General features: G+C 46.8%; 2 protein-coding genes across 6 annotated transcripts; one reads left to right on the top strand and one right to left on the bottom strand.

Moving 5' to 3' along the window:
- Nucleotides 1-424: 424 nt before the first annotated feature.
- Fam216a (family with sequence similarity 216, member A) lies at nucleotides 425-9,703 on the bottom strand. 2 transcript variants are annotated; one of them, XM_087578111.1, is made up of 8 exons: nucleotides 9,524-9,703; nucleotides 9,249-9,425; nucleotides 8,124-8,182; nucleotides 6,730-6,851; nucleotides 3,362-3,491; nucleotides 3,117-3,288; nucleotides 2,081-2,163; nucleotides 425-789 (listed from the first exon to the last, which is right to left on the bottom strand). In XM_087578111.1, exons 2-8 carry the CDS (start codon nucleotides 9,311-9,313, stop codon nucleotides 635-637), a joined length of 786 nt encoding a protein of 261 aa, XP_087434237.1. In that variant the 5' UTR covers nucleotides 9,314-9,425; nucleotides 9,524-9,703; the 3' UTR covers nucleotides 425-634. The 2 variants fall into 2 exon arrangements, with proteins under 2 accessions (XP_087434237.1, NP_001008291.1); NM_001008290.1 differs by having other exon boundaries at nucleotides 440-789; nucleotides 9,249-9,578.
- Nucleotides 9,704-9,852: 149 nt separating this feature from the next.
- Gpn3 (GPN-loop GTPase 3) lies at nucleotides 9,853-18,817 on the top strand. Of its 4 annotated transcripts, none has more exons than NM_001393837.1 (8): nucleotides 9,853-9,960; nucleotides 11,388-11,496; nucleotides 14,501-14,668; nucleotides 15,981-16,105; nucleotides 17,120-17,235; nucleotides 17,350-17,446; nucleotides 17,994-18,122; nucleotides 18,209-18,817. In NM_001393837.1, the coding sequence occupies exons 2-8, from the start codon at nucleotides 11,406-11,408 to the stop codon at nucleotides 18,269-18,271; spliced, it is 789 nt and encodes a 262-aa protein (NP_001380766.1). In that variant the 5' UTR covers nucleotides 9,853-9,960; nucleotides 11,388-11,405; the 3' UTR covers nucleotides 18,272-18,817. The 4 variants fall into 4 exon arrangements, 3 of the variants coding, with proteins under 3 accessions (NP_001380766.1, NP_973720.2, XP_087435083.1); NM_201991.2 differs by having other exon boundaries at nucleotides 9,853-10,000; XR_015634090.1 differs by having other exon boundaries at nucleotides 9,889-10,000; nucleotides 15,981-16,439; nucleotides 16,568-17,235.
- The last annotated feature ends 511 nt before the right edge of the window (nucleotides 18,818-19,328 follow it).

Here is a 19,328-nt window from a genome sequence, read left to right as displayed (position 1 = left end):
TTTTTTCTTCTAGTTTAATCAAGAAAAGCTTTATGGAATAACCAACAATTACACACACACAGACACACATTTATAAACTTATAAACTACAAATTTATGGGGCTGGGGATTTAGCTCAGTGGTAGAGCGCTTACCTAGGAAGCGCAAGGCCCTGGGTTCGGTCCCCAGCTCCGAAAAAAAAAAAAAAAAACTACAAATTTATAAACTAAAAGAAAAAAATAACATTTGTCAGATTGAAAAAATTCAGGGGGCTGGAGAGATGGCTCAGTGGCAGTTTAAGAGCACTGGCTGCTCTTCCAGGACTGGGGTTCAATTCCCAGCAACCACAGGGCAGCCTACACTGTCTAGAACTCCAGCTTCATGAGTTCCAACACCTTCACACAGACAGGCATGCAGGCAAAACACCAATGCACAGAAAATAAACATAACTTAAAATTCAGTTTTATTTGGCAAGTAAAATTTTAATTGTTCTAGCTAGAAACAAGCATACATTACAGATATAACACGGAAATATATTAGACGAAGAAGGCTATTATAAATTTCTCAATAACTAAAATAACATACCAGCAGCTACTAGCACTATCCCATACATGGTTCCAACTCTTCACTGTCCCCTCAGGCTCAACATGTGGGTATTAGGGGATGGCTGAACTTGGTGTGGGACACGAGACTGTCAGGCTGGCATGAGATGAGCCTTGTTCCTGAATGGACATGGACTGCATGCACTCATTCAGTAGATCCTCTTCCTTTGTCTCATCGTTCATGCATGGCTGATAATCCTTAGAAGAAACTAAAGGGAAGATAAGCGTTTATAATGTGTTCTGAAATAAAGTTCTCCAGTTTTATTACTGTCATTTTATGTGTATCGGTATTTTGCCTGCATGTTTGTCTATGTACTGTGTGTGTGCCTGGTGCCCACAGACTGCACAAGAGGGCCGCCTGCCTTAAAGGTGTGCACCAACACACAAGCCTGGGAGTGAACTTCTAAACACCACTTCAAGTGGCCCGGCTTACGAAGCTTTTGCAAAAACAAGTCCCCTACTGTTTTCAACTTAGTTACCTTTCACTTCCTCCAGTCTCTTTTACGGTAGTCACAGCACCCTAAGTGTGCTACGCATAGTATAGTATACACTATTCCCACTGATTTTCAAAGCCTTTCAGTGAGAGAATTAGAACTCGTGGCACTCAGTTATGTTTTCAGTGTCTCCATATCCTTTAGTTTTTCTTTCATGGTTTGAGGACCTTGGCAATGTGTCCTCTGCCAGGGTATCTATCCTTGGCCTTTTTGGACTGGACTCTTGGGATAGGACTGCACACTCTTAGCCAGCACCTACAAAATACATGTGATACTGGGTATACTGGCAAAGTCTATAGTCCTAGCACTTGGTTATCAGTCACTCTGTGCTAGAGAGAGAGAGAGACCCTGCCTAAAACAAAACCAACAGCAACAACAACAGACCCTGAAGGACTTGGGGTGAAAGTCTGTGTGCAGAGCACACGCCTAGCACAGGAGAAAAAGACTGAATCTCACTCTCTTGAGTAGTGAATTCTGAATGGAGGCATAAGTTGCTTCATGTTTAGTTTTGGGTTTGACATAGGGTATTCTTGAGCAGCTCTGACTGGACTTGAATTTGCTGTGTAGACCAGGCTGCTTTGGAGCTCAGATTCACTGCTTCTGCCCTGGGACCTATGTCATGTGCCACCATGGTCAGAACTCATCACACTTAAAATATTTAATCAAGGCTTAATTAGAATGACTGTATTTAGTGTTTTGTTTTGTTTTCCCCCGGAGCTGGGAACCGAACCCAGGGCCTTGTGCTTCCTAGGCAAGCGCTCTACCACTGAGCTAAATCCCCAACCTGTATTTAGTGTTTTTTAAGCAAAGTGTTCAAAAGTGCAAGGCAGACATGGTAACCCTGCCCACCTATAATCTTAGTGCTCAGAAGTAGGGACAGGAGGATTGGTTCTGAGACCTTGTTTCAAAAACAAAAATCCTTAACTGTGTGTGTGTGTGTGTGTGTGTGTGTGTGTGTGTGTGTGTGTGTGTGTGTGTGTGTGTGTGTGTGTGTGTGGTGTGTTACCTGGTAGCAAGAACAGTCTGCCTGGTCTTCTAAAAATCTTCAGGGACTTGCATCTTGTTTTAGATGCATATCCAATTTTTAACCTGTGAAAAGGGAAATATTTTAATTGGAGACAGTAAAGTGAACAGTGCTGTCAGTCTCAAACATAAAATAAGGTTCTTTTTACTAGCTGCTGGGATTACCAAAGACCCCCATTCCCCAGATTATCCTGTGATCCGCTAACCCTGAAGTGCAGCACTGCCATCAGTTTGGAGACTGACACATTTGTGCTGTAAGCTGTGGGTTATTTTCTGAACCACAATCTCATGTAATCCAAGCATGTCTCAAACTGACTAAGTAACCTTCTGATCCCCCCAAGTACTGAGCCTACAGGCTTATGCCACCACACCTGCTGAGAGCTGCTGTTCTTCCTCCTGGCTGTATAGTACTCCCCTCTGCAGGAGCACTACATGTTTCTGGAGGAATCTATTGTTTGGAATTTGAGTGGGAAGTGCAGTCTAGCTCTTGGTGATCCAGAATTCTTTTTATTATTATTTATTCTGTGTTTAAATATGGGTGGTTGCTATGGTTCATGTGATTCATGTATGGAGGTTAGAGGATAGTTTTGGGGAATCTGCTCTACCAGATTCTACCCTGGGTTCTAGGGATCAAACACAGGTTGTTGAGCGTGCATAGCAAATACTTTTACTTGCTGAACCTTCTTGTCCTGATTGAGAAATGCTTATACGTCCAGATTATGCTGTGTGGGAAAGTGGAACACCTGGTGTGGTGGCACGCCTATACTGCTAGCATGTGGGAAGCTGAGGCAAGAGATTACCCTGCATTTGAGGTATACCTGGGCTATACATCCTGTCACCGAAACTCAGACGCCCTTAATGTCATATCCCACTCACTTCAAGGAAGAGGAAGTGGCCTCCCTCATCTGAGTTTAGGGGAGTGATTGTAGGAAATGGGAGTTTTAATCTCAGGAGGCTCCCCAGATTCTGTACACAGAACTGGGTGGTTTTTCCTTCTTAAACTCAAGAACCAGACAGACCCTTCTTTGTGTCTCAGGGGTCTCCAAAGGGCATGTATGATCATTTCAGGTGCTTCTGCTGCAATGCCCAGAGAGTCTTCTCTCTCCAGATGGTGTCTCCATGTAGTGCAGGGGGAATGCTGTTTCTGTGAGTATCGAGAGCTGATATGGCTTCTATGATGAGTGAGGACACCTGGAACACAAATCACCTCTTAGAAGATGCTCTCACTTCTAAACTGACAAGAAACCAAGTGGGGGACACCTGCCTGGCTTCTGTAACCCGTGATGAAACAGATGCATGTACTGCCTCTTCATTAAGGTCCTCAGATAGCTGGAGTTGCAGATCTTAGCAATGCTGCACAGGTAGCGCTTCTGGCCTGAGGTGAGTTCTGGATGCTGAAAGACAGAATGGGGGCTCTTGACTGCTAGAGTGTAGGAGGCATGTAGGTCCTATGTTCACAGAGAGACACTGGGAGAGCTGGGAATGTCAAATATACAGGGTCCTCTCTTCTAAGGGAGAGATGTGGATATTTAACCTGCGTTTAATAGCCTAGAGATCACTGGGTTACCTGTGTTGCTCCTCCACACCCTTGTCAAAGAAAGACCTGTGAGCCTCTCTCCTCAGGTAATCTACAGTACCTATTGTCTACTTTACCAAGAGTCTTCATGTGGCCATGTCTTTCCTTTTTTTTTTTTTTTTTTCCCTTCGGAGCTGGGGACCAAACCCAGGGCCTTGCGCTTGCTAGGCAAGTGCTCTACCACTGAGCCAAATCCCCAACCCCATGTGGCTATGTCTTAAACTTTGCTGTGTACATGGGTAGAATTCTTTATCACCAGGAAACCTTTTCCCAAATTGGGCTGTGTTTACAGATGCCTGAAATAAGCTACTGGAGGTAAGACTCGAGTTGAGCCAACACCAGCTACTGAGTTGTGGTGAGCTGAATGGCCTTATCTTTCACAGAGTGACATAATGCTGCCCTTGGTGGTTGCGGAGACCCACGACACTGTACAACACAAGGCAGTAGTCTTCTTACTAAAAGGATGGGTGTTGAGGGCTGTCCCACCTCATCTTTATGGTTCTCACAAGCAAATTCAGTTATCTCGACTTGCCCAGAGGAAAAGGAAATGATGGTTTATTAAAACATGCAAATGGCTGTAGCTGCCACCTACAATAATTCATGTTATCTTTTGAGCTTTGAGAACCAAAGAGGGGCTCAGCTCTCTGTCCACAAGCTTTAGCTCCCATCTACCTTCTCAAGTTGGACATCTTGCTTGATTTACTTTGTGTGCATGTATGTGTGAGCTGTGTGTGTGTGAGTGTGTGAGCATGTGTATGTGTGTATGAGCATGTGTGTGTGTAAGCATGTGTGTGTGTGAGCGTGTGAGCATGTGTGTGTATGAGCGTGTGTGTTTGTGTGCATGTGTGTGTGCATGTGTGTGTGAGCGTGTGCATGTGTGTGTGTATGTGTGTGAGCATGTGTGTGTGAGCGTGTGTGAGTGTGTGTGCATGTGTATGTGTGTGTGTGTGAGTGTGTGTGCGTGTGTCTGTGTGTGTCTAACTTGCAGCTTTTGGTTGTCTTCTTCCACTGTGTGATCTCAGGGATCCAATGCAGGTTCAGGCTTGGTGTCCAACAGCTTCCCCAGCTGAGCCATCTGCCCTGCCACTGCCTGTCACTCTGATGTTTAAGGTATAAGATGGTGGTACCTGAAAGCACCTTAGTTTACTGTCTCAACTAAAGAAACACCTTTTCCAGAGCAGAAAAATACCTGCTAGTTTCTGTGAAACATACTGTCAGTTTCCAACCTACAATTTAAAAACTTGTGTGTCTATCTGTGGGTATGCACACAAGTACAGATGATGCACGGGGTGTCCAACCAACCCCTGGAGCTGGAGTTCAAGGCAGCTGTGAGCCACCATGTGGTTGCTGGGAATTGAACTCAGGGCCTCTAGAAGAGCACTCAGTGCTCTAACCACTAAGCCATCTCTTCAGCCCCTAATTTTTTTCCCCTGAAGCAGGCTCTTATATATCCCAGGCTGGCCTTGAATTTGCTATATACCTTGAACTTCTGGTCCTCCTGCCTCCATCTGAACACTGGGAATATAAGTGTGTGTCCCCATACTAGGTTTCTTTAATCAAATTGTGACTGAATGTACGTCCTTTTTTTAAAAAAAATATTTCCTTCCTTAAGATGCAAGACTCATGTATATGTAGGCATAAAATGTACATTACTGAATAAGTCGTTCACCTAAAGTAGGAATTTTGGCAGAAGAAACTACTAGTCTAAAGAACTCTTTACTAACTACAATACTTTAGAAATGAGACTCTAACCAGCTATGGGAAGTTTTCTTGTTTATTTGAGACAGAGTCTCCTAATGCCTAGGCTGGCCTCAACTCCCCATCTTCTTGCTTGTACTTCCCAACAGCCATGAGCCGAGCTACTACTCCTTAGACTTTTGGTCTGTTTGTTTGAACAAGGTGTCACTGTGTTACTGTGGCTTGTCTCAATTTCTGGACTCGAGTCACCCTTCTGCCTCAGCCTCCCCAGTAGCAGGAGCTACGGGTCCATGCCACCATGCTTAGCTCTCCACTGTGACCCAGGGAGAACACATGTCCATAGCTGTAAAACCCTCGATGCCATTTTCTCTACTGCTTGCTTCTAATTTTGTAGTCCTTGAGTGAAGGCTCTGAATTTGGGCTTTATCGCTGGAGTGTCTTGGTGAATGGCACTTGATCTTCCTAATAGAAATGTATTAGCTCTGAAGTTCCTGGAAAGAACCTTTGTGACTCTTAACTTATAATCCTTGAAGTCACTCATGAATTTATCCAACATATTTAATGAATGATTCTGTTTTGGGTGTGGGTGGGTTTTAGTTTTGGGTTTTTTATTTGTTTTTTGAAACAGGATTTTACTATGTAGTCCTGGCTGGCTTCAAACTTCCTATGTAGACCAGGCTGACCTTAGACTTAGAGAGATCCGCTTGTTTCTGTTTTTCCGGTGCTGGGGTAAGGCCTAGTCCTACTCTTTTTTGTTTGGTTTTTGAAGACTGAGGACAATTTTTTTTTTTAATTTTGAGGGGAAATATAATAAGCCAGGCAAACTGAAAATGCCCGCAGCTGCCAGGAGGAGAGAAGTGGAGAAAAAGTCATGCCTTTCAAGCTAGGTATGGAGGTCAGAGATGCAGTGAGGAACTAGAGTGGCAGCGGAAGCATGCTTAGCTTTGGCCAGCATCCAAAGGAAAGAGCTAGAAGAAAAAAGGAAGCAGACAGGCTCCCCAGTGTTAGATCACCACATCTCTGCAGGAAGCTCCCTTCACGGACTCACTGACGGTCTGTTAGGTGTGTACCATGTGGTCTGCAGCACCTTAGATTCTACCTGAGCAGTTTATCTTCAGACCCAAGTTCTGGCCCTATAGCTCGGGAGCTGAGCTTGTTAGGATGTGCGAGGCCCTGGGCGTCCCCCAGAAACATCTCAGGGCTGGTAACAGGGCTCTGCAAGCAAAAGCGCTTGCTGCCAAGCCTGGCAGCCTGAGTCTGACCTCTGCACGCACAGGGTGGAAGGAGAGAACTGGTTCTCATGAGTTTTCCTCTGACCTCCACACATACCATAGTTAACACTTAGAAATCTGTCTTACCTTTAGAAAAGACGCATCTGTCATTGATTTAGGGATGTGAATTGTTTGGATTTGAGTAGTTCTCCATAACTCCTGCAGTTTGGCAGTGTGTGAGGACATTCTGTGTCCCTCCTTGATTCTCTCTGTGGGCAAAGACATCGTATGACTTCCTGAGGCAAAGATTATTAATAATATTTATGACTACCAACGATTACTGTGAAGCAGAGTTAAATATTGAGACAATATATAATATGCCCTTTATTTTTAAAACACACAAACATCTGGAATCCACGTGTCTCACATAAAAAGATGCTCGGCATCACCCCAGTTCAGTGCAAGTAACATGAGGTACAGGCCTGACGACGGTAAAGGATTTGCCCAGCATGTCTAGCTGTCTGAGATCAGTCCCTGGACTGTCAAACAGAAGGAGAGAATGACTCTACAGAGTTGTCCTCGAACATCCCCTGTACACACACCCATGTCTCCAAGGCCAGCGCACTCTAACCCCCCTTATCCCTTAACTTGCAAAAGGCCTTTAGGGACTTTTTTTTTTTCTCTTAACTTCATCAGAAAAAGAGCTATTTTGAAAGAGCTCCCTATGAAATAGTTTATGGTTTTTGAAGCTGCTCATGCAGGATTCTTCCCTTTCATCCACATGTAAAAAACAGGTCTGCCCTGTGCATTCCAACCATTGCTAATTCTCAACATATTTTACAAGTCATTGGTTTTTGTTTTTTTTTCCCCTGAGCTGAGGACCAAACCCAGGGCCTCAAGCACTTTACCACTGAGCTAAATCCCCAACCCCTGTCACTGGTATTTTTAAAAAAATGTTATACAGGGGCTGGGGATTTAGCTCTGTGGTAGAGCGCTTACCTAGGAAGCACAAGGCCCTGGGTTCGGTCCCCAGCTCCGAAAAAAAGATCCAAAAAAAAAAAAAAGTGTTATACAGTAACAAAAGGTAAAGAGCTTTCATCTCTCATCTTTGAAACTCTTTTTAAGAGTACAACTCAAAAAAAAAAAAAAAAAGTTCTCCCCTCCCTGTGGGTTCTGGGGGAAGTAAACTCAGGTAGTCCAGCTTGACTGCAAGTGCCCTTAGCAGCTGCTCCCACCATCTTGACAGCCCTTTGAGCCTATTGTTAAAACTCCATTGTGGGGCTGGAGAGACGGCTCAGCAGTTAAGAACACTGACTGCTCTTCCAGAGGTCCTGAGTTCAAATTCCAACCAACCACATAGTGGCTCACATCCATCTGTAATGAGATCTGATGCCCTCTTCTGGTGTGTCTGGAGACAGCTACAGTGTGCTCATGATAAATAAGTAAATAAATCTTTAAAACAAAACAACAACAACAAACCCTCCATTGTGTACAGTTACAGGTAACCTGTTTCTCTCAAATCTGTAATCTACATGTATTACCTGCTTTATGCTGCTCACCAGTGCCTTTGGAATTCTGGTGATAAGACTGTCCAGCTGACCTGTCAGAAAAGAACACATATTATACGTAATCAGGCATCCTGACAGTCAATGTCAATGTCTAATGACAGCTTCACGTGCTCCTTACTTTCTCCTGTTTTCATCAATGTCTTGCAAATTTTTTCCTCTAATTTTGCTACAAAAAAGAATGAATAAAGCTTTTTTTAAGTGAGCTGTCAGATTTTTATCACACTAGGATGAAAGTCTGAGTGTATGTGCCACTAGGAGATAGAACCCAGGGCTAACCAACACTACACAAGTGCTCTATTAATACTGAGCAGTATCCCCAGTCCAATTCTTACTTTACCAGAAAGGACTTGGTTAAATTTGGTTTCATAGCTTCCTAGTCTAATTCTACAGTGAGATCAAGCGTGTAGTATGTTTGGTTCCTGTACTTATATCCACATGGTATCTTTCTTGTTCTTTAATAAAAGTAATTGCTGTACTGAAAAGAGTAATTATGTTGTGCTGTAACTAGTTCGTCCGTTTGTAGTGTTTCCAATCTTGTATCCGTTCTTTTTACTTTTCGCAAAAAGTTAAATTGCTTCCTGCAGTTTCTCAGTGACTGCGGGACCACTGAGCCAGCACCCTGACAAGCATTATGAAACAGGCAAGCAAACAGGAACCCCGTCGCATGTTTAATAAGTCTTAGTACCAAATATATATGTACAATAAAATGTACATTTAATAACAGTATATACTTAATAAACATAAATATATATTTATTTCATGGCCATGGATTCAGATTCAACAAGAGCCATGGTCGTGGGCCTGTTTGGATCCCAGTCATCCTGCTCTTGATTTTAAGGAAAGGGGCAAAGGGGGGAACAGGGGAGCTGTGACATCTTCTGAATGAACTGAATCAACTGTCCTCAATCATCTTAGGGAATAGTTAAAACCTTCCCAGGTCCGGGGCGGCTGGGCCCTAGACTCGCCCCTAGGTTAGGGGCAGAAAACGCCAGCGCGCCGCAGTCTCTGTCCGGCTTCGAGGCCGCCTCGCCAGCCCCTGGCCTCACTAGAGCCTTCTCCCCGGCTCGCGCCTCCTCAGCAGGGGTTCCCAGGCCTCACCCTTCGCTGCCTTCCGTCCGGGCCAAGGCGGGCGGCCCCGCGACCCCGGGACAACGGCTCGGCATCCTGTCCACACGCGTGCGTCAGTCCGCGGTGAGCCTGCGGCCTCCGGCTCTACCCTCTGACCCTGCTCAAACGACTCCCGGATGGTGCGGAGGACGACCCGAGATCCTGAAACTAGACCCGAGGCGGAGGAGACCTCAGGTAACCAGACTCCTGCGCCTTGACATCTCTCCGTGACCAGGACGCGTCAGGGCAAATCCATACACACGCACCCTAAAGCAAAAGGTGTCTTCCACCTCAGTATTCTAGACCCTCGGAGGATCTGCAAACCTTGGGTTGTCACCCTAGGAGTCAAAGCCAAGAAATCAGTGCTCCGGCCCCGGGGCGCGGAGCGTTATTCACGATCCGCTATCACCCAGGCAACCGTCTTCGCCTGTTGGCCAACCGACAACGGCTCGCAGCGCTTTCTCTTCTCTGCGCACGCGTGAACTCCTGTCTCCGCCTCTTCGTTTTCCTCGGTACGCGTTTCACAGGGCACTTGGCCCTTGGGACGCTCCGTAGTCCTAGGTGTAGTAAATACCAGCGATGGACAAGAGATCTGGGTTGCGATTGGCTTCTACCCACGCTCCCGGAACTCAGTGGCCGTCGCGCGAAGGCTGAAGGGAGTGTGGCAGATCGCTGTGAGAACCCGGAGAACCGGCATGCCTCGGTATGCGCAGCTTGTCATGGGCCCCGCGGGCAGCGGGAAGGTGAGGCTGGAGGACCTGCGGCTCGTGGGCGGTTGGGCCGCGGGGAACCCTGGGTAATTCGCTTCCGCTCTCTGCTCGTACCTTGGTTTTTGTTTGGGAGTAATAGCATCTTTAATAGCTATGGGGCGGATGGAGAGGTGGCTGAGCGCTTAAGAGCTTGTTCTGACCTTCCAGAAGACCTGAGTTCAATCCCAGCATCCATACAGAGCTGTAACCTCAGGCCTCCACGAACAGAGTGCACACATGGTCACGTACTAACGCAGGACACGTATCTTTAAAATAATGGTAGTAGGATACCTTTGCTCCAGACACTGTCCTGGTCGTTCCAGGTGTTTTCATAACGTCTCCATGTGCTTGATCTGTAATCTGTAGAATACCCAGACACAGAAAGGGTTTTTTTTTTTTTTCTAGAATCATACGCTTAGTTATGTCCAGAATCAGAGTCTGTTTCTGTCTTAACTCCAGAACAGGCCTTCTGCCACACACCCAGTATGGGGTCTCGTCTTTCTCTGTTTCTCAGAAGTTTAGACCTTGGGTTCCATTCCAACACCAGGAGCTGGGGGTAAAGTTGGGGTATGGGTTTCTGATACGTGTATATGTGTGTATATATGCACCATTCGTGGGCACTGCCCAAAGAGACCAGAAGAGGCAGTCACTTGCAGAAAACCCAGGTCTTCTGTAAGAGCAGCAAGTGCTCTTAAGTTTTCAGCCATCTCTCCAGTTCCCAAAGAATGATTATAGCAGACTTTCTTTCCTTGTATGTGTGGAAGGCTGAGGGGTTAGGTTTGGTCTTTTCATTGTTCTTTGTGTTGTTCTTCTCCCCCCCCCCCCCCCCATCGGAGGTGGGGACCAAAAGCGCTCTACCACTGAGCTAAATCCCCAACCCCTCATTGTTCTTTGTGAAGCAGAGTCTTAACTAGTTCTTAAGTGGCCTGGTACTCACTGTGTATATGGTGCTATCTACCTGTCATCTGCCCACCTCTGTCTCCTCAAGTGCTGGGATTAAAGGTGTGCTCCACTAGATTCTGCTTTTTTCCCCTCTTTGAGACAAGGTTTCTCTCTATGTAGTCCTGGCTGTCCTGGAACTCACTCTGTAGACCAGGCTGGCCTCAAACTCACAAAGATCCGCCTGCCGGGATTAAAGGTGTGCAAGGCAGAGGTCATGTCTATAATCTAAGTTAATTTGTGCACTGTGTTTAAAAAGTTTGCTGAGCCCAAGCCCTGCATCTTGATCTGCAGCTCTGATTTTGCCCCTTCCTAGGGTTTTCCCTGGAGATGTAGTTTGGTCTGGGTGGACAGTGGCTCAGAGAGGGGAGAAGTGTCTGACAGTGTGAAGGGTGGCAGCATACTGCCTTGGGTGCTAACTCCCTACCTTGTAACCTTACAGAGCACCTACTGTTCCACCATGGTTCAGCACTGCGAAGCCCTCAACCGATCTGTCCAGGTAGTCAACCTGGACCCAGCGGCAGAACACTTCAACTATCCTGTGATGGCTGGTAAGTCCTGGCAGGGCCACCTTCTTCAGGCACAGTAAAGCTCAGAAGGCACTGAAAACTGACTGCTCAGCCCAGAAACTGACGCTCAGTCAACTCACGTACTCACCCCTGGTTTCATGGTGAGCGGAGATAAGGCCAAGGGCCATTTGGTGGTGGTAGCGGTGTTTGTGGGTGTGGGGACAATGGCCTCCTTTTCTGGTCTTTTTTTTTTTTTTTTTTTTTTTTTTTTTCTTTTTTCTTTTTTTCGGAGCTGGGGACCGAACCCAGGGCCTTGTGCTTGCTAGGCAAGTGCTCTACCACTGAGCTAAATCCCCAACCCCCTTTTCTGGTCTTTGCTGGAAGACTCCAAGGTGATTGGGTTCCTGCCTACCTGTCTTTCTGTCTTGTTCCTTTGTTGCTTACTTTGGTAAGATGGTTTGTCTGCAGTAAACAGCACCTGTGCTGGCTTAGAAAGGTGAGGCTCAGGGCTGGGGTGTGGCCTGGTGGTGGAGTGCTTCCCTGCGGTCCATGAAGCCCTGGGTTTTACCCTCAGCACCCCATAACACCAAGTGAGGTGCATGCTCGTAACCTCGGCGCTCAGTGAAACAAAACAAAGCAATTAGGGGTTGGGGATTTAGCTCAGTGGTAGGGCGCTTGCCTAGCAAGCGCAAGGCCCTGGGTTCGGTCCCCAGCTCCAAAAAAAAGGAAAAAAACAAAAAACAAAAAAAAAAACAAAGCAATTAAAAAAAATTAAAAACAGTCGACCTCAATTAAACAGAAACTGCTCACTTAGATAGATGGAAGGTGCAAATATTTGAGCCAGCAGCAAAATAAATAAAATCTCAGCACATTGAGTTCCAGGATGGATGACCTCGTGTTCAGAGGGAGTTTCCTTATAGAAGAGGGACAGAGTCTGAGTCCTGAAGCTGTATGTTCTCTGGAGGCTCTTAGAGGTGGTGTATCAGTAAAGTAAGCTTCAGAAAAAACAAGAGGGAATTTTTTTTTTTTTTTTTTTTTTTTTGGAACTGGGGACCGAACCCAGGACCTTGCGTTTGCTAGGCAAGCGCTCTACCACTGAGCTAAATCCCCAACCCCTAGGGAATTTTTCAAGAAAGAGGTGTCCACTACATAGGTCCAACTGAGCTGTAAAATGGCCACATGTAGCTCAGGGACCATAGTGACATTGGCAGCTTTGACCAGAGTTAGCAGTGGGACGGTGGGGCTGACAGCTAGCAGGAGGGGACGGAGAGTGGGGGAGAAGGTTCTGCAGTGTGGACGCTGCCACAGAATGTTTTTATTTATTCCGAGTTTTGAAATAGTCTCACACATCTTTTGTCCTCAAACATCTTTTGTAGCCAAGGATGGCCTTGTACTTTTAAACTTCCTGCCTTTACCTGTGACGGCTGGGATCACAGATGTGAGCCAGGAGTGTGTTCTTGATAGTGTAGCCCTGTAGCAGGTGGAGTGGGGGAGCAGGCTGAGGAGGAAGTGGAAACCATCTTCTTGTCTTTCTCTTGAGAGAGAAAGGCAGGCTGTTGTTTGGGATCCTGTCAGCAAAGGCACTCAGCTTCCTTAAGCAGAAAGATGTTTGAAGGACCTGGGGACCTCACAGAGGGCAACTTCCTGTTCTGTTTAGATTGAATACCTTTCTGGAGGTCAGTCACATAGGCTTAGGAGTTAACTGGCTTCTTGGTCATCAAGTTAAGAGGTAGCAGTTGGCCTCATTTTAGCTTACTTCTTTTTTTTTTTTTTGTTTTTTAAAGATTTATTCATTTATTATATATAAGTACACTGTAGCTGTCTTCAGACACACCAGAAGAGGGCATCGGATCTCTTTACAGATGGTTGTGAGCCACCATGTGGTTGCTGGGAATTGAACCCAGAACCTCTGGAAGAGTAGTCGGGTGCTCTTAACCGCTGAGCCATCTCTCCAGCCCTTTAGCTTACTTCTTGATGTAGGCACTACATAGCCAAATGGTCCAAACTGTAAGCCACACGGGAAAAATCCTGAGTCGTGTGTGGCCCAGCAGTCAAGCCTGCTCCATAGCCAGTGTTGCTGGTTTCTGATGTGTTCCTCCATAAGCAACTTGTGCCTCTGAAGTCCAGCCTGAGTGTTTATAAAGTGTGTGCAGTGGACTTGTGTATTTTGTTGTGTTTGGTTTTGTTTTTTGCCTTGAAACAGGACCCAGCTCTCTAGACCTCCCTCCTCTCTCTCCCAAGAGCTGAGACTGGAGATGCGGGGCCATCACAGCCAGTTTTTCTCTCAGTACACCTGATTGATTCTTACAGGAAGTTCTGTGCCTTAAGTTTTTCACTTACTGATACTCCTGGGAGTTTATTCTGTAGCAGAGCTTAAAGAGCTTCTCCTCCAAGCCGGGTGTGGCAGTGAACGCCTTTAATCCCAGCACTCATGAGGCAGGGGCAGGCAGATCTATCTCTGTGAGTTCTAGCACAGCCTGGTCTAATACCTTGTCTCAAAACAAACAAACAAACAAACAAACAAACAAAAAAACAACAAAAAACCAAACACACAAAACAGCGCCCCTCTTATGTCTGCATATGTTTTACTGTGTGCTATCCCTGCAGTGTGTTCAGTCAGCTAGCTTGGTCTCTCTCGCTCTCCACCTTTGAGTCATGATCTCTAACTGACCTTGGACACAATCCCCAGCAACCCTCCTGTCTCTGCCCACAGCACTGCAGTTCTGCAGTTACAGATGTGCAGCTATGCCCAGCTTCTTTTTTCCTTTTTTCTTTCTTTTTTTTTTTTTTTCCTTTTTTCTTTTTTTTGGAGCTGGGGACCGAACCCAGGGCCTTGCGCTTGCTAGGTAAGCGCTCTACCAACGAGCTAAATCCCCAACCCTATGCCCAGCTTCTTACATGGGTGCCCGAGGCTCACACTCTGGTCCTCACGCTCGTGCACCAAGCACTGAGCCGTCATCCCAGCCCTGTGTGTGAGTTTCTTATATGTCTGTTGATTTAAGTTCTCCAAGTGGACACTCACTGTGGTCCCTGCCTGACTCTCCAGACATCCGGGAACTGATTGAGGTGGACGACGTGATGGAGGACGATTCTCTGCGGTTTGGTCCCAACGGAGGGTTGGTGTTCTGCATGGAGTACTTTGCCAATAACTTTGACTGGCTGGAGAACTGTCTGGGCCACGTCGAGGACGACTACATCCTATTTGACTGTCCAGGTACATCCCCAGCTTGAATGTACAGTCTGCCCTGAAGCTGTGACATTGTGTCCTCCTTGGGGACAGTGGTGAGCAACTACACTGCAGAACCCAGTTGGCCCCAGTTTATCCCTTGGGTTTATCAAGTGCTTACTGGGGACAACTGGAAGAGCGAAGGAGCCAGGGCCAGGGCCAGGGCTGTGGAGCTCAGGGTCCAGTGGTAAGCAACCGGGATGAACAGTCACCCCATGATTAATGTCTTTGTCAGGTGACCCACAGAAGGAACACAAACTGCCCTACAGGAAAAGGGTTCCAGAGGCAACTGGGCAGTTGTCCTTTAAACTAGGCCATAGGACAAAATAGAGACAGCTGTGCAGGCAAAGGGCCTCAGACAGGAAGCTATGGGGATGACTGGGTGAGCAGAGGTGCTGTGAGATGAAACTGAGAAGGGACAGGTGACGTGTGAGCTGTGGACTGGAGCCTGGCCAACCTCACTTGTATGTGTGTGTGTGGGGCTTCACTTGCTTTCTTTCTCTTACTCGTAATTAAACACGTGAACTCCCTCAGAAGCAAGCACGCTCAAGTGCATGCATGGGTTCGTTCGTTCGTGCATGCGTTATGGGTGTGAATATCCCCAAGCTGCCTCTTTGTGCTTGGGTTACTGTCTTTCTGTGCTGAGGGTTGAGTCCTGGGCTAGTTCATGTCAGGGAGGTAGTCTGCCACAGGGTCACATCCCAACCCCAGCACTGGGGAAAAAATATAAAGTCTGCTTGCTGTCCCTGTGGTGGCTTTTCCTCAGGTTCTGTGATTGTCCTGAGAGCCCGTGATGTCCCCGTGACAGCTGAGTACATGTGGTGGCTCAGAGGTTAAGAGCACTGCTGCTCTTCCAGAGGACCTAAGTTCAAATCTCAGCAACTTCTGTAACTTCAGCTCTGCCACCCTGTTCTGGTCTCCATCGGCACCTGCAAACACATGACATACAGATACATAAATCAAAACAACGAAGCTCAGGAACAATGCAAAAGCCCCACAGAAGTCAGGGGAGAGCTGCACACTGCACAGTCTGAGGGAATGGAGACTCACGGCAAACTTGCCGAGCAGGTACAAGCTGCAGTTCAGTCCGCAGCACCACAGACGACACAAAGCGAAACACCTGGATGTGTAGCAGGATCTGATATCCTTCTCTTTCAGTACTGGGGCTTGAACCGAGGGCTGCACACACTGTAGGCATGCGGCCGCTGTGCCCTTCCTGCTTTTCCTCCATCTCTGTGGCATCTGTGTGCAGGTGCTGCCTGTGACCTGATCTGACTGCTGTCCTGTGCTCCCCCTGCAGGTCAGATTGAGCTCTACACCCACCTGCCCGTCATGAAGCAGCTGGTCCAGCAGCTTGAACAGTGGGAGTTCCGAGTGTGCGGGGTGTTCCTGGTTGATTCTCAGTTCATGGTGGAGTCATTCAAGGTCTGAGGGTGAATCTCTTGTAGATTTTTCAGTCCTGGGTAGAAAGCTACTGACTGCTCTGCCCATTCTATGTGAGTCTCCACATTTCATTGGCTCTTCCATTTATTTAGTGTCTCCCGTTGTCAAATGACTATGTGAATGTATGTTTACCTAAGATAGATTTAGCTGGGTGTGGGGACTTTATTCCTAGCACTCAGGAGGCAGACTCAGAAGAATCTGAGTTCAGGACCGGCCTTGTCTACAAATCAAGTTTCAAGCTAGCCAGAGTTCCCTGCCTCAAGAAAATAAGAAGGAAAATAGATTGGGGACCTGCTTAAGAAATAAGAACTGAGGGGCTGGGGATTTAGCTCAGTGGTAGAGCGCTTACCTAGGAAGCGCAAGGCCCTGGGTTCGGTCCCCAGCTCCGAAAAAAAAAAAAAGAACCAAAAAAAAAAAAAAAAAAAAAAAAAAGAACTGAGGCAGATGGGCATCGTTAGAGAGTATGTTTAACCACACACTGAGCTGAGTATGTGGTTCATGCCTGCAATCGTAGCACTCAGGAGCCTGAGGCAAGAGTGTTGCTGCAAGTTCAAGGCTAGCCTGGGCTACAGAGTGAGACAAGCTGAAAAATCTGCTTTTAATTTCTAAGGACCTTTAGTCCCGTTTAGAAAATATAGACTCCATGTTCTCATTAGTAGTCGTGAGGGGTGTCAGTGGGAAAGAAGGCCAATATCATGGTCAAAATCCAAAGAAGAAATCAAGGTAGATCCAGTGACTCATTGATGGGTTTGGGACAGTCTTTTGTGTAGCAAAGACTGGCCCAGAACTGGATTTTCATCCGCACAGCTGGGGTAAAGGCCTGCCACACCTCTGCTCACATAGATGACGTCTCCTCTCCTCTCCTTCAAGGCCAGGCCTCCGTCACCTTCTGAGCCAGTGTCTTTCCCTGTGAGATCAGTGTCTTGGGTTCCCTTCCAGTGAGCAGGAGGCCCTCGTTGGCAGTAACTGGTCTGTCTGTTCTCTCTCCTTCCCCAGTTTATCTCTGGCATCCTGGCAGCCTTGAGTGCCATGATCTCCCTGGAAATCCCACAGGTTAACATCATGACGAAGATGGACCTGCTGAGCAAGAAAGCCAAGAAGGAAATTGAGAAGTGAGTTCCCAGCTGAGCTCTGTGGGGGTGACGAGCCTTCTGCCCTGAGACAGTCTCTGGCGTGGTCTCTTCCCTCGTGTACTCCTCCTTCCCTGTCTCCCTCTCACTTTAAAGGTTTCTAGATCCAGACATGTACTCTCTGCTAGAAGATTCAACAGGTGACTTAAGAAGTCAGAAATTCAAGAAGTTGACGAAGGCCGTGTGTGGTCTGGTAAGCCTTGCAGTGGTACCTTTAGGCCTCCTCTAGTGATGCCCCTGGCCAGTCAGTGTCCACCTGTGTGGGCAGCACAGCCCAGTGCTATCCCCTAAGGGAGTGTTGGGGGAACCAGGACGTGATGGTTAGTTCAGGCAGTTAGACAGGGGGACAGCTCAGTGCTAGCAGGTCAGAATCAGAAAGGTCAGCCATTGGTGCTGTCTGTCGCCAGGGCTCCTTTTCCCAGCCCAGTGCATGTGAATGTTTATTTGTGTGTGTGTGTGTGTGTGTGCAAGCATGCAACTGTGCATGCGTGCAGGTATGCATGCATGCACGTGTGCCAGGACGACAGTCTGCAGGAGTTGACTCTCTGTTTATCATGTGCATTTTGAGGACCAGACCCAGGTTGTCAGGCTTGGCAGCAAACACCTTACCCCCAGCCATCCTGCCTGCCGGCTGGCACATGAACCTTTAAGGAGAAGTATAAATGATTATAAAACAGACCTGCCAGGGAATCGAACTCTGCACTGTCAGAGAGCCCGTTTCTCCACACCCGCGCCTGTAGGTTGATGACTACAGCATGGTTCGGTTTCTGCCGTACGATCAGTCAGATGAGGAGAGCATGAACATCGTGCTCCAGCACATTGACTTCGCCATTCAGTACGGGGAGGACTTGGAGTTTAAGGAGCCCAAGGTAACCTAGGCTTCACTGCGTGGACTCTGATGAGGTGTCCCGAGAGCAGGGAATGCATTGTCTCTTCTGTGTTTCCTTTGTGTCAGGAGCATGAAGAAGAGTCTTCCTCCATGTTTGATGAGTATTTTCAAGAACGGCAGAATGAGTGAGGTTGACTACGAAGCTCCTATCCCGTTGTGGCCACATCGAGAAGTGCTCTTCCCCTGGAGGATGTAACATGGGAGGCTGCTGCTGCTGTCTGTAAGGAACGCTGGGCTCTAGGGGTGAGCCAGTAAGTAAGCGATTGAGCGAGCGAGTCTGGCCTGTGCATGAGCTCTGCAACTGCTGCTCTTCCAGGAGTCAAAAGTCAAAGTAGAAATTAATGCACAAAGACTTGTATATAATATAAATCAACCTAGTCACAGATATACATCGCCCATGTGTGGTGCGTGCGTGCGTGCGTGTGTGTGTGTGTGTGTGTGTGTGTGTGTGTGTGTGCAATTATACCCGATATAAAATCATTATTACAATTGGATTTTTATTTTTTGAGGGGTCTTCTTTTGATTTACTTGTTTGTTTCTGGAGAGGTTCAAATTATTGTGACAAAAATTATAGATCTACATCAAATCAAAAAAATTGGAAGGCTATACATAAATCTTATTTTCCAAAATGAAACATGTATTATTTATATAATTAAAAATGAAAACGGTGTTTGAGATTTGCATATATGGATGTATGTATAGGAAAGAAACAGGTCCTCTTTACATTCTTTTTTCCAGCAGACTGTGAATTACACATTCCAGAAAACCTCTTAAAACAGGCTACTTTCCCCAGGGGTCGAAATGTTGGCAGTGACTGTTTAGAAATCTAGTGTGTGTCTGTGTGAGTACGGTGACTCGTGACTGTAGTCCCAGGTTTTGGGAGGTTGAGGTAGGATTATCATGAGACCAATGCCAGTCTGGGCTACAGAGTGAGTCCGTATTTCAAAAATGAGAAAAACAAGCAAAAAAAAAAAAAAAATTGGCTTGTTTGTAGTCTCTGAGAATTTAAAAGCTTAGATTTTCCTGGAATACTGCATACCCTAAAGCAGAAGAAAGGGTTTTCACTTACACTGAATGAGTTCAGCTCTTCTGAGTCCAGTGGCAGCAGGTGTGTGTGTGCAGGTGTTGGGGAGCAAGCAGCCAGCTGAAGGCTCCCGCATCCCTCAAAGGCCAGGCTCTGGCACAG

The sequence above is a fragment of the Rattus norvegicus genome, chromosome 12 (assembly GCF_021556685.1).
Source record: "Rattus norvegicus strain SHRSP/BbbUtx chromosome 12, alternate assembly SHRSP_T2T, whole genome shotgun sequence".
Classification (NCBI taxonomy): Eukaryota; Metazoa; Chordata; class Mammalia; order Rodentia; family Muridae; genus Rattus; species Rattus norvegicus.
The sequence above is the reverse complement of the archived record's forward strand: the minus strand, read 5'-3'. Positions and strand labels throughout refer to the sequence as shown.